The following is a 12,280-nucleotide window of genomic DNA, read 5'->3' as shown; positions in this document are numbered from 1 at the left end:
CGCAATACGACTTGGAAACGTGACTCGATGGGGTTACTTTTGCCGAGCATCGAGTTACTCGACGGCTTGCTCGGCAACCTGCACACACAACGTTCCACAATCTTGTACTCGGAGCAGCTTCGCGATCGATATTTTTGCAATGACGTGACGAGCACTATTTCGTACTGCAAAATTCCCTCGCGTTTCTCGCATTCTTGTTTACTCGGGGAAATTGCCAAATAAGTATCTTTTTTTTTGTTCTTCGCGAAGCACGCGATCGAATTTTAATAACGCGGAATGGTACGAAGCGACCCGTTTATTATCGAACAAAGGATGTATGAGGAATTATTAATTTATTCTTGGCAACATATAATTAATAGTATTAATGTCGGCAATAGCGAGGTTGGCAAGTAATCTAGTAATCGGAATTGTCATTCTGATTATCGAAAATCACTTGGCAAACGGACCTTTTTCAACTGAATGACGTTAATGTGTGTACGATTCCTTCCCCTTCTCTTTCTTATTTCTTCCTGAATTGCACCCTTGAAATCGCTAACGACAATGGCGCCTTCGCGTCGGCTGGACGCTTCCGTTTTTTTTATTCGTAACGGCAAATGTGCATAACGGCGAAGGGGCGAAGCGGGAACTGCGGTTGGTTGTTCTTTGAGAAAAGTCAGGCCACCGCTGAAAGCCAGTTTTTGGCCACGGAACCACCTTTCGCTCCTTTTTCCCTCTCGAGCTTCGACGCGATGCATTTGTCCTGTCTGCAAAACGTCCCGTTTTAACGAGCGAAACCGGGCGAAGGGGCTGGAAGGGGGCAGGCTGCGCGCGTAGCGCGATTTCGCCCGATATCGTTTCGCGTACGCCGAATGATTTATGAGGCGACGCGTTTTTCCCTGCGTCCCACTTTGCGCGCGAGAGAGATTAGTTCGCGGAGCGAATACGACGCGTATACGAGCGGTTAAAAGCGACGCGTGCACGCACATAAATACGCGTCGCGTTACATTCTGTATTTCGTCACGCGTCTCGCCCGCCGCTCGCGATCGCTTCCCACGCGCCGCGCGTGATATTTTGCATCGGCAGCGTTAAATTGCGTAAATTTTCTGGCTGCGCCTGTGCGCGAGACGAAATTTCTGCGTTTTTCATATCGGGAAATCCGGATTCGCGCGGAAATTATAGGCCAGTCATTAAAGACAATCAATTCACTTTAATTACAAAAGTTTTCAAATTTTGATGTAATATTGGGTGAGTTGAAATAAGAATAAATCTCATTTTGCAACCATCCTCGAGGTTCGGAACATACTTAAAAACATTGCAAAAAACGTTAATTAATTATAACTTTGCGACAAAAATTGCAAAAGTCCTGCAAACTTAAAGCAATGTCTATTGTAATATTTTCCGCAATGTATTAGATTTGCAACCTATTTCGAGGCGCGCAACATTGAAATTTTTTTATAAAATAACGTATTTAGTCAAATAAGTTGTAATATATTGCGTAACTGGTAGAGGGTTGCAAATTTATATTTGGATAAGGGAAGACATTTGAAGCACTCCGTAAAATTTGCAAAACTTTTGCAATTTTTTCACGCTTGTAAAAAGTGCAAAATAATAATTGTTGCTAATTTTTCACTGTTGCGGACCTTGTCCGAGGTTGCAAACTTAACAGCTTGTGACGAAAAATAATCTCAACGTTTGCAATCAATTTGCAAAACTTTTGCAATTTTTTTGACAAAATTACGACCAAATAAACAATTGTTCTATTATTGATTAAAAAAATATATATTGCGTGCAACATAGAAGGTTGCAAATTGGCACAACTGTTCGGGGCAATTGTAAAAGTTATTCTATCGATTTGCAGCACTTTTGCAATTTTTTTCGCAAAGTTATAATAAATTAACATTTTTTTGCAATATATTTAACATGTTCCGGACCTCGAGGATGGTTGCAAAATGAGATTTATTGTTATTTCAACTCACCCAATATTCCATCAAAATTTGAAAACTTTTGTAATTAAAGTTAAATTTTCGAATTTTAGTGTCTTTATTGACTGGCTTATTACATCAGTTTCGGTGGCAGCGGTTCGCGATTACGAGACCCGTGTGAAGTTAGCCCCCCAACTTAAAAAAAATTTAATTTTTTTTAGCTCATTTGATTGCTCATCGTTTGCACATGTATGCACATTTTGAATTTTTGTTTGCACACTTCTAGTAAAAAAGTTATTAACAAAACAATTTTGGGGGGGCCAACTTCACATTAGCCCCCCAACTACGAGCAAATTAGATCCAAATAGTCTTAATCGATAGATTTTCGTTTGCACATTTCGAAACAGGTCGATTTTTCGTTTGCACACCCTTGGTTAAACAGTTATTAACAATTAAAGTTTCGAAAACGGTCAATGTCAGTAGATAAGCTCGATACACGTATACTGTGTTTAAAATGGCATTAATCGATAGATTTTTGTTTACACATTTCGAAACAGGTTGATTTTTCGTTTGCACACCCTTGGTTTAAAAGTTATTAACAATTAAAATTTTGAAAATGGTCAATGTCAGTAGATAAGTTTGATACACGTATACTGTGTTTAAAATGGCATAACCGATAGATTTTTGTTTGCACATTTCGAAACAGATTGATTTTTTGTTTGCACACTTTTGGTTTAAAAGTTATTAACAATTAAAATTTTGAAAACGGTCAATGTTAGTAGATAAGTTCGATACACGTATACTGTGTTTAAAATGGCATTAATCGATAGATTTTTGTTTGCACATTTTGAAACAGATCGATTTTTCGTTTGCACACTCTTGGTTTAAAAGTTATTAACAATTAAAATTTCGAAAACGGTCAATGTCAGTAGATATGTTCGATACACGTATACTGTGTTTAAAATGGCATTAATCGATAGATTTTCGTTTGCACATTTCGAAACAGATCGATTTTTCGTTTGCACACTCTTGGTTTAAAAGTTATTAACAATTAAAATTTCGAAAACGGTCAATGTCAGTAGATATGTTCGATACACGGATACTGTGTTTAAAATGGTATTAATCGATAGATTTTCGTTTGCACATTTCGAAACAGGTCGATTTTTCGTTTGCACACTCTTGGTTTAAAAGTTATTAACAATTAAAATTTCGAAAACGGTCAATGTCAGTAGATAAGTTCGATACACGTATACTGTGTTTAAAATGGCATTAATCGATAGATTTTCGTTTGCACACTTCGAAACAGGTCGATTTTTCGTTTGCACACTCTTGGTTTAAAAATTATTAACAATTAAAGTTTCGAAAACGATCAAAAATTAACCTGTTTCGAAATGTGCAAACAAAAATTTATCGATTAATGCCATTTTAAACACAGTATACGTGTATCGAACTTATCTACTGACATTGACCGTTTTCGAAATTTTAATTGTTAATAACTTTTAAACCAAGGGTGTGCAAACGAAAAATCGATCTGTTTCGAAATGTGCAAACGAAAATCTATCGATTAATGCCATTTTAAACACAGTATACGTGTATCGAGCTTATCTACTGACATTGACCGTTTTCGAAACTTTAATTGTTAATAACTGTTTAACCAAGGGTGTGCAAACGAAAAATCGACCTGTTTCGAAATGTGCAAACGAAAATCTATCGATTAAGACTATTTGGATCTAATTTGCTCGTAGTTGGGGGGCTAATGTGAAGTTGGCCCCCCCAAAATTGTTTTGTTAATAACTTTTTTACTAGAAGTGTGCAAACAAAAATTCAAAATGTGCATACATGTGCAAACGATGAGCAATTAAATGAGCTAAAAAAATTAATTTTTTTTTAAGTTGGGGTGCTAACTTCACACGGGTGATTACGAGACTCGTATAACGCCGAAAAACATCTGGTTGCTCGTGTAAACATATTGCTCCTCCCGTTAGATTTCAGTCCAATTGCGTTAACCGGCTTTAATAATTAACTCACCGCGTGTACCGTGACATAAAAAGAAATCGTCGCTTTATGAACAATAAAATGTAAATGAATGATACATTACGGTACCACAAGCTTAACCGAATTTGTAATAACTTTCGAGCGTCAAATGAGCCGGATTTGAAAGTTTACTATTGCTTTTTATAAATATGTTCCGACGTTGACGTTGCGAGAAAGAAAAAGTGTATTTGTGTAAATTTTAAATGGTTAAGATTGATTCCAAAGGTCGTTAACAAAATTGAGCCGTAATGATCGAAAGGCATAATGCGCCAATGAGATTGGCTGCAACCACTGCAACGCTATTTTCTCTCTCTCTCTCTCTCTCTCTCTCTCTCTCTCTCTCTCTCTCTCTCTCTCTCTCTCTCTCTCTCTCTCTCTCTCTCTCTCTCTCTCTCTCTCTCTCTCTCTCTCTCTCTCTCTCTCTCTCTCTCTCTCTCTCTCTCTCTCGATTTCATCTGGCCTCTGATTGAGAAGGTGCCATAGTCCTCGAGAACGAGACGCCAAGGTCGAGCATTCTTTCACCTCGCTCGATTTTTGTTTCTTTATTTGCTTCTCCGCGCGGCGCGCCGACCTCTCCTTCTCTATCCTCTCTCTCTTTTTCTGCTTTTCGTCTCTTTCCTCATCTCTATGTCCGATTCTACATACGACGGTCCCCGCTTCTCGCCGATTTCTCTTTTATTCAGCGTCTCTTGGGTCGTTCTTCTCCTCTCGTTCTTCTTTCTTCTCTTTTTTTTTTTTCGAGAATCGATATTTTAGAATAATGAGATCTCACTTTGTTTCTCCAATACAGACTACTACTGTCCATAAAAGAAAGAGTTCTGTAATCTAAGCCTATACTCTTTAAAAGGTATTTGACATATATGTATGTAAAATTATAAACAAGCGTAAAATTTATCTGATTTTTTATAATAGAAATGTATTTCCATTATAATAAGTATAACATTAATTTGAACAGTACAATATTTTACATTTGTTGCTCGTGCAATTTTACCTATTTCTTTTTACATTTTTACAGTGCAACGCGATCGCTAGCGTATGTATATAATAATTTTGCATTTCGCGATTATTGATATCTAATAACTTATGAGAAATAATAACTCATCCGATCAAACCTAGATGTTTTATCGATTTTATTTAGTCTTTTAGATTAGATTTTAATCAACAAGTTTATTTCTTGTTTTATATTTGCATGAACAACAATTATTCTTTGCCGCGGATCAATGCCGACAGTCTTAATTTGGTAAGCAATTTTCAAGAATATAAGTAGGAAGTCTTGGTAATATCATCGTCGCTAAGGAATATTCGTGAGTCCGATCACGATCTGGCTTTATCCATAATTAATGTTAATCTGATTCCTTATTGATACCTAACTACCAATTGAATTATTCACTTCGGTATGGATTACGTCCGCGCGAGTACATCGAAATTACGGATTTCCGTTTATGAGGTCTTCTCAGTTACCGCACACAGTAATGCGTATTATTTATGCTCTACGTTAATAATTCCTGAATCATTCCTCGTTCCTCTTACATCACGGTTCGCGGTGCAAACTATTGATCTTTGTAACGAATTCAAATCCATTAGAAATAATCTTCAAGAAAGGCAACGCGATGTATGGAATATTTTATTCGTATAGAAATTAGCGTTGCACTCTTCGTAGTTTCAAGTGACGTCCTTCATTAAGAACGCAACGAACAATACAACGAATTCTAATGGCGTGGCGTGGCGATTGTATTGACCGAATTATCGCTATAAACGCAGAAACAATACGTTAACTTGTTGTATATTCAATAATGCGGATTAATGCATTTCAAACAGTCAGTGGCGAGATATGGATATCGCATATTCGCGTACGAATCGCATGATATCGCGATTCGTTGTTGAAAGCTCGGCGCGCACATATAGAATCCGCGGTGGGTTCTGGAGGAATTTCGCATAGCCGACCCGTGGTCCCAGGGGCTCCAAAATCTTTGCCAGGTGTGCGGGAACAGCTGCTCTCTCACCGCGTTGGGGATACGTGCAAAAAACTTCTTTCTATACGCGCTGGCACGAGATGCATTTTATTTAAAGATGACGAATGCGAAATAGATTTATCGTCCTGCCGAGACGCGTTTCGCCAGCCGTTCTCCGTCGTTTTTCTTCCCGATCGTAATGATACAGTCGCATTGCGATCCAATGCGAATCGTTTCTACCTATACTTTTGTAAGTCACGAAATAAAAACGTATTTAATACTGTCTACTGATTACTAAATTCAATTTAATAATATTTACTCATAAAACACTATAATTTTGTATAATCGTAAAATTTAATGATATCTCGTTCTATATACAATATTTTATATTTATATAAGGTGCGTGCGAAATCGTAGTACAAGCGAAAACATTGATTTTTCGTGTCAAAATAAATTGAAATTGTAGAATGATTTTTTTTCATACGAGGATTTGTTTTCGAAATGAACGATTTTGAAAATGTATAATTCTATTAAAGGTCTTTTGTAACGCTATTAAATAATTAATTAATGCTGCATAGAATTTTTAGAGATTTTTACGCAACAGAAAAGAAAAGAAAGACGTAAGGGCTGCCGCGATAGTTCGGTCGAGAGAAGATTGTCGAATCCAAATGAAATTTACGAATATTCCTGGAACGACGAAAGTCCTCCGATCCCCGAAATCGAGCATATGAAAACCGTCGTGTAACCTGCTGGCGTGTACCAGCTGGCTCGGTCTCTTCCGGTACAGGAAACGTACAGTTACTTCGGAAAGTGCCTAATCGTGTCTGCCAGACGAAACCGCGACGACTCCGAGTGGAATCGCTGTAAATCGAATCGAGTACACCGAGTACGAGTAAGGGGAAACAGGAATGCATTTTCATATCCTGCGCATAACTACGTCGAACGAAACGACGTTGATTTGATTAACGTTAGTTTATCAAATAATTAAGCTAAGCCAGCCGATTAAAGCAGAGCCAAGATGCTGCCGATTTCACGCGCGGAATCGAGCGAATATCGTGTTACGCGATACGTTACGAGACGCGCTTTTCCGACTATTTGCCGTTTTTCTTCGTGGAACGTAACTTGCGCAACACAACCGCAATCGCGATTCTATCCAGCATCGTTGCTGGAAAGCGAACACCGACCACATCTGACGTGTCCAAGACTGCATAGCCAAATCGGCTACTTTCTCGCTCTCGGGCGCACCTTTTTCATCCGAGAGTCTCGCGTTCTTTTTCCGCTCTCGCTTTCTACAAATGTATTTGCGAGTGAACGCGCTGCGCCGCAGTAAATTATCTCGGAAAGTTCTGTTCAGCTAGAATTGAGAACTTTGCGTGACTAATCGTTTAGTCCTTTTTGTTCTCTCCCTCTCTGCGTGCGCGCGCGCGTTAATTTACAATCGTTACTTTACTTTAGTTTACCCGAAGACGCGATGACGAATCCGAAGAACGTATCCCAATTGGGTTGCGCTTCCAGATGGTACTATTCTGATTGGTCGATAATTTCGAGAAAGCTGGGAGATTAAGAGTTTACAATGTTGTTATCGAATCGTCTCAATTATATTATTACGTCTTATTGTTGTGTCTGAAACGTGAACGCGAACTGTTCTTCTCCGTCGCATGTTAGACGTGTCCCGAAAGAAAAAGCGACGCGAGCAACGAGTTCCGTGCCGAGCGGATCGCGCATCGCGCCACCGCATCTGCCGAAGGCCGTATTGTGCGACAGGAGGCAGACAGGCGAACAGACCGGGCAAGCAAGCGGCCTGTTGCCCCTGTTGGCCTACAGTCCCCGGAGCAGGATCGTTGTACGTCGTTGAATGGGCTCTTTGTGTCGGGCCGATGATGATGCGAACCGCGCGCTATGGCGCCGACACCGGCTTCTCCTCTAGGCCTCTCCTCCAGACCTCGAGTGTATCGGCGAAGATCGAGAGCGGTGAACGGCTGGCGGGGAAGGGTTAAGCCGTTAGTCGAACCGGTGCCGAATTGACCCCGCCCGCGCGCATTAGACGATGTTGCAGTCTAATGCAGCATCGCGAGACCGTGCCGCCGATCCTCGTCGTCTAACGCGCGCGTATACGGTCTCGCGTATTATTACGGGACGACGATCAACAGCTGTCGCATGGCCGCCGCGTATGGGGTAAGAGAGGGGTGGGGGAGCAGGAAAGGGTCTGCGAGACTGGATCTGCACGAGAGCTACCACCTGGCCCGGCGCAGGGCACAGACCACCAGGCTTCTATTACCGCGTGACGGTTACCGTAGCGGAGATCCGATTCTCAAACCCGATTCCTGTGCTTCGCACCTTATTCCTTAGCTCTCTCGGCGCTCTCTGCGGTTGTAATAATCGCGCACAGGATCATCAGGGAGCGGATATCAACCGTTCCTCCTAACATACATATACCAGGAGCAACGTCATTACTTTTTGAGAGATAACTGATGACGCATTATGCGGATGATACATTTTTCACGGATGATAAATTCTCAATTTCCATTTTTGGCTTCAAAACGAAGTGAGTACGGATTCACTGAGGAATCTTCATTAAAATATAATACGCAGCTGGAAACGGGACATTACGGGATATGTATATGCGCGCGCAGGCGTGCGAGTCGCGCGGATATGAGACAAAAATCATGTTATGCATGTAAATATGTCAGTTTTAAATACTAATATAAATGTCATACATCTTCGTGCATGCGCCGGGGAGTAGTATTCGCGCAGTTATCCGCCAAACACGCTTTATCCGATTAAACGCAAACGGCCGCTAAAATCCTGTAGCGGTAATAGTGGTATTCTGGAAATGGTATGCAGTATTTTTGCATCATATCGTCCGCTTGGGGAGGGAAGGGGCGGCGAAGGGTAGGGATGGATCGATTCATAAACAAAACTCGACGGTAGCCAAAGAGACGACTCACGTGGCACCGCGTTCGATTGACGTTTTCTGCAAATAATATTCGCGCATCGAATGACACCTTAATACGTTAAATTTCATTTTATTGACCTATAAGGAACTCTCCCTCCTATCATCATCATTAAATGCTGTTAGCATTGTTACAATGTAGGTATTACAATAATTGCACGTATTTAAATTCGAGGCAATTAAATTCGTGATTACTCTTTTATAATTTCGTCTCGATTAACAATCTTCTCCAATCTGATCAGTTTCGTTGCCGTCGGCATCTAGCATCGGTTCGTGCCTCATCAGTCTGTAACGATTGTCCAAATGAATGGCTGGTTTCCATTCGGTGAGCGTTATCAGCTAAAACAGATATATACAAGGGGATGCCTTTAGAAACGTAAATTGTATATAAAAAATTTACTTTCATACAGTCTTAAAACCATAATTATCAACGTGCGAGCAATTCCTCTGACGATAAACATATGTATTTAGTTTTATTTTTTTTCATATTTTATTATTTATTATATTGTAGTATCTGACAATGAGTATGCATGTATATAATAGTATGTGTATGAGTGTGCGCGTTATCTTTATTATCAGTAACGATATTTAATAATTCGCAGCCCTATGCAAAATATATATAACAATAGCAGATAAACTAATAAAGAGATTGAATAATTTTATTGACTGATTGAATTGATCGACCAATTGAAGACTCTGTCAAATCGTCATTATTTAACAGTTCTTTAAATATTGATATCTATACCTGCCCGTTTTATCGATATTCTTTGAAATATGTCAAATTTTCGCGAGCGTGTCTTACGTCGCGTCTTGACGTAACACGGAGTTTTTAATGAAAGACAGGAAAGAGAGCAGCAAGGATGATGGTGCATTATCGTTCAAAAGTCGACACGACCAGCCATGCAGTGTCGTTACCGAAAATCCTGGCGACGTTGCTCGCAATAAGCTGCTTACTACCTAGTGTACTTCTCCTATCCTCTTTTACAAGCCGGTCTACCCTCCAGGCGACGAAGTTTCGCGTTGCCGCGACTGTCAATATTAAACCGAGCCGCGTTTTGTGTGTCAATGGCGACAATAGTTACGAGAATCATATGACTTTAGCGATGTCGTGTTTAATTGCTTGGTAGTCGCGAACGAGAAAAATCGCGATTGCGTCTCCGTTCTCCTCACTGAATCGTTGGATCGCCGAATAACATTGCGCAACAATCGATTATTCAACGATCCAATGAAAACGACAACAAATCATATTTTTTCCTTTTATTTTATTTTATATTTTTGTGTTGAGGGGTGTGTTATTATGAAGGGTCTTGTTTATCTCGCGATCGCGTCAACGCGGGTTCCGGCCCCTGAAGCGGGGCGACGTCGTCATCGATAAGAGATTTTTCAGATTCGAAAGCGAGCAACGAGGACGTGCCTACGTGGCGTTTTTCGTATTTACCCGAGTTCTCTTTTGTGCGCGCGAAGAGATGGCGCGATGAAAGGCTCGGGCCGAACAAAAAGCACAAAAGCTATCTCGGAGCCGGAGCAATGGCCGCCGACTTCGCACCCTTCCCCCTCCTCCCCTCTCCCATAAACGAGATTCGTTGTAGTCTCTCGTCGAGTCCTCGCGAGAAAGCTCGTTCTTATTGTTGAAATAATGACAGCCGAAGAGTCAGGCGTGTCAGAAAGATGAGACATCGAGGCACTTTTCGCGTATCGGAGTCCCGGGATCGCGCTAATTAATTCCGCGAAGTTTACTCCGTCTTCGACGGTCGCAAATCAAGAGGAACGAAACGATTGTATATACGAAACGTGCACGCCCTACTTTTGCCGCGAGTTAAATTTTCGCCGTGGGCGAAAGCGTGACGACAATCGTTTACAAAACTTATCGGAAGCACAATCGGTGGATCAGAGGTGATAACGAGATTGGCAGCAAGGAGGAGATTTGCCTGTGAATATGTCCGTTCGGTGAAAGGCCGCGTCTTTGCGAGGCGTTTTCTGCAAGAATGTTTGAAAGAGTGAGTGAGCGAGTGAGCAAGAGAGAAAGAGAGGAGGAGTAGCACGAAAGGCGCGCGCGCGCACCCGTGCGCAACATCGCCGAATATGGATTTAATGCGGCACGGCGGAAATCGAATTATGTCATTAGAAGCCACAAAGAAGACATTCGCGTGGAAACCTTTGCAAAATCTTCCTGGTAAGCCGAATGCCTGACCCGAATACACACGGGTCTTCACCGACTGGTTCGTTCGATCGTTGCTATTTTTTTATGGTTTCCACCGCGGATTGAATAACATAATTGCGTCTAAAAATATCTTGTTTTTTTTTCGAAAATTTAATCGACTCGTTGCAAGAAGGGAATACAACGAAAAAGAGATATTTGGTTTTATTTTCTTATTAAATTAACCGTAACGTTCACAAAGAAATGCGGTATTTTCTTCAAAGCGACTGTTAATCGATCGTTGATTGCGTAATCTTTCCTTCACACTTAATCTGTTTTCGTAATTAAAGACTTAAAGGCTCGCGAGTAATGCTCGAAAATCGTACGACCTCGTTTATTCGACGTGGCCGGTTCTTATAAATTTTCGTTAAAGTTAATTGAGATTTAATCAATCTTTTGATCCCGTCCCAGTTCTATTTTCAGGCAGAAACGGCAAGTTTGTTAATTAAATCGTTAAACCGTGATTAGCGTTAATTAATATTTACGAGAACAGTCGAAAATAGTATTGTGTAACTCAATAATGGCAAAACCATAACATTTTCTTTCATATTTGACTAAAGTCGAGACTAAAGTGTTATGCGAAACTATGCAATGCAGATACTGTATACATGCACAGATGCGCACACACATACGCAGAGTACATGTGGGTAGAGTAGATGTGGTGCGCCGGTTGCTCGCGTATAAGCTCCGACACTTTGGAAAATGTTCGTTATACGTGTGCTCTGAATCAGCTGATCAGATTCCGATAGACTTTGTACTAAATATCTAATATCCGGCGAAGCCAAGGGACGAGATTTACGGTATATTCTCGTGTCCCAACTCCATTGGCCGTCGTTATATACCATATATTCGCCTCTAAGTCGTGTCGCTCCGTAATATATATGTGCGACGTACTAAAACTTGACGCCTGACGCCACGATATGCCGAAAGTATACTCTCTTCTGTTGCAACTGCTTGCAACTTTTTAATCCCGGCAGAAGCAATAAAGTATCGAGCCGAGGGAGCACGAACGTTCACGACGCGGCAATAATTCAACCGGGTATTCCACGTGAAAAGTTAGCGAGGCGATCACCGCTCGAAGGGTTTTGTCCGAGAGGGATGTTTAATTTAATAAATAACGAAGGCGTGACGCGATATTCTCCTCCCGCTCCCTTCGCGCGTCTTCGATTATCTGGAAAGATTAAACGCGCCGGATTCTCGGAGCCGCTACGTTGTATTTCGCAGACCCGCTGTCTACCTCTAC

At 41.0% G+C, this 12,280-nt stretch overlaps 2 protein-coding genes across 8 annotated transcripts in view; one reads left to right on the top strand and one right to left on the bottom strand.

The window, feature by feature from the left end:
- Msi (RNA-binding protein musashi) overlaps positions 1–12,280 on the top strand; it is a 114,236-nt gene that overhangs the window by 70,625 nt on the left and 31,331 nt on the right. The gene's annotated exons all lie outside the window — the stretch shown is intronic.
- Positions 8,898–12,280, bottom strand: part of LOC143908402 (uncharacterized) — a 29,227-nt gene continuing 25,844 nt past the window's right edge. The window contains exon 3 of the mRNA XM_077426070.1: positions 8,898–9,179. Coding sequence (XP_077282196.1) covers positions 9,057–9,179 — 123 coding nt within the window. The 3' untranslated portion in view covers positions 8,898–9,056. The remainder of the gene's footprint in view (positions 9,180–12,280) is intronic.

This window comes from Temnothorax americanus, unplaced genomic scaffold (assembly GCF_048541705.1).
Source record: "Temnothorax americanus isolate GAGA-0224 unplaced genomic scaffold, ASM4854170v1 Scaffold93, whole genome shotgun sequence".
NCBI lineage: Eukaryota > Metazoa > Arthropoda > Insecta > Hymenoptera > Formicidae > Temnothorax > Temnothorax americanus.
Note: the sequence above shows the minus strand (reverse complement) of the source record. Positions and strands in the feature narration are given on the sequence as shown.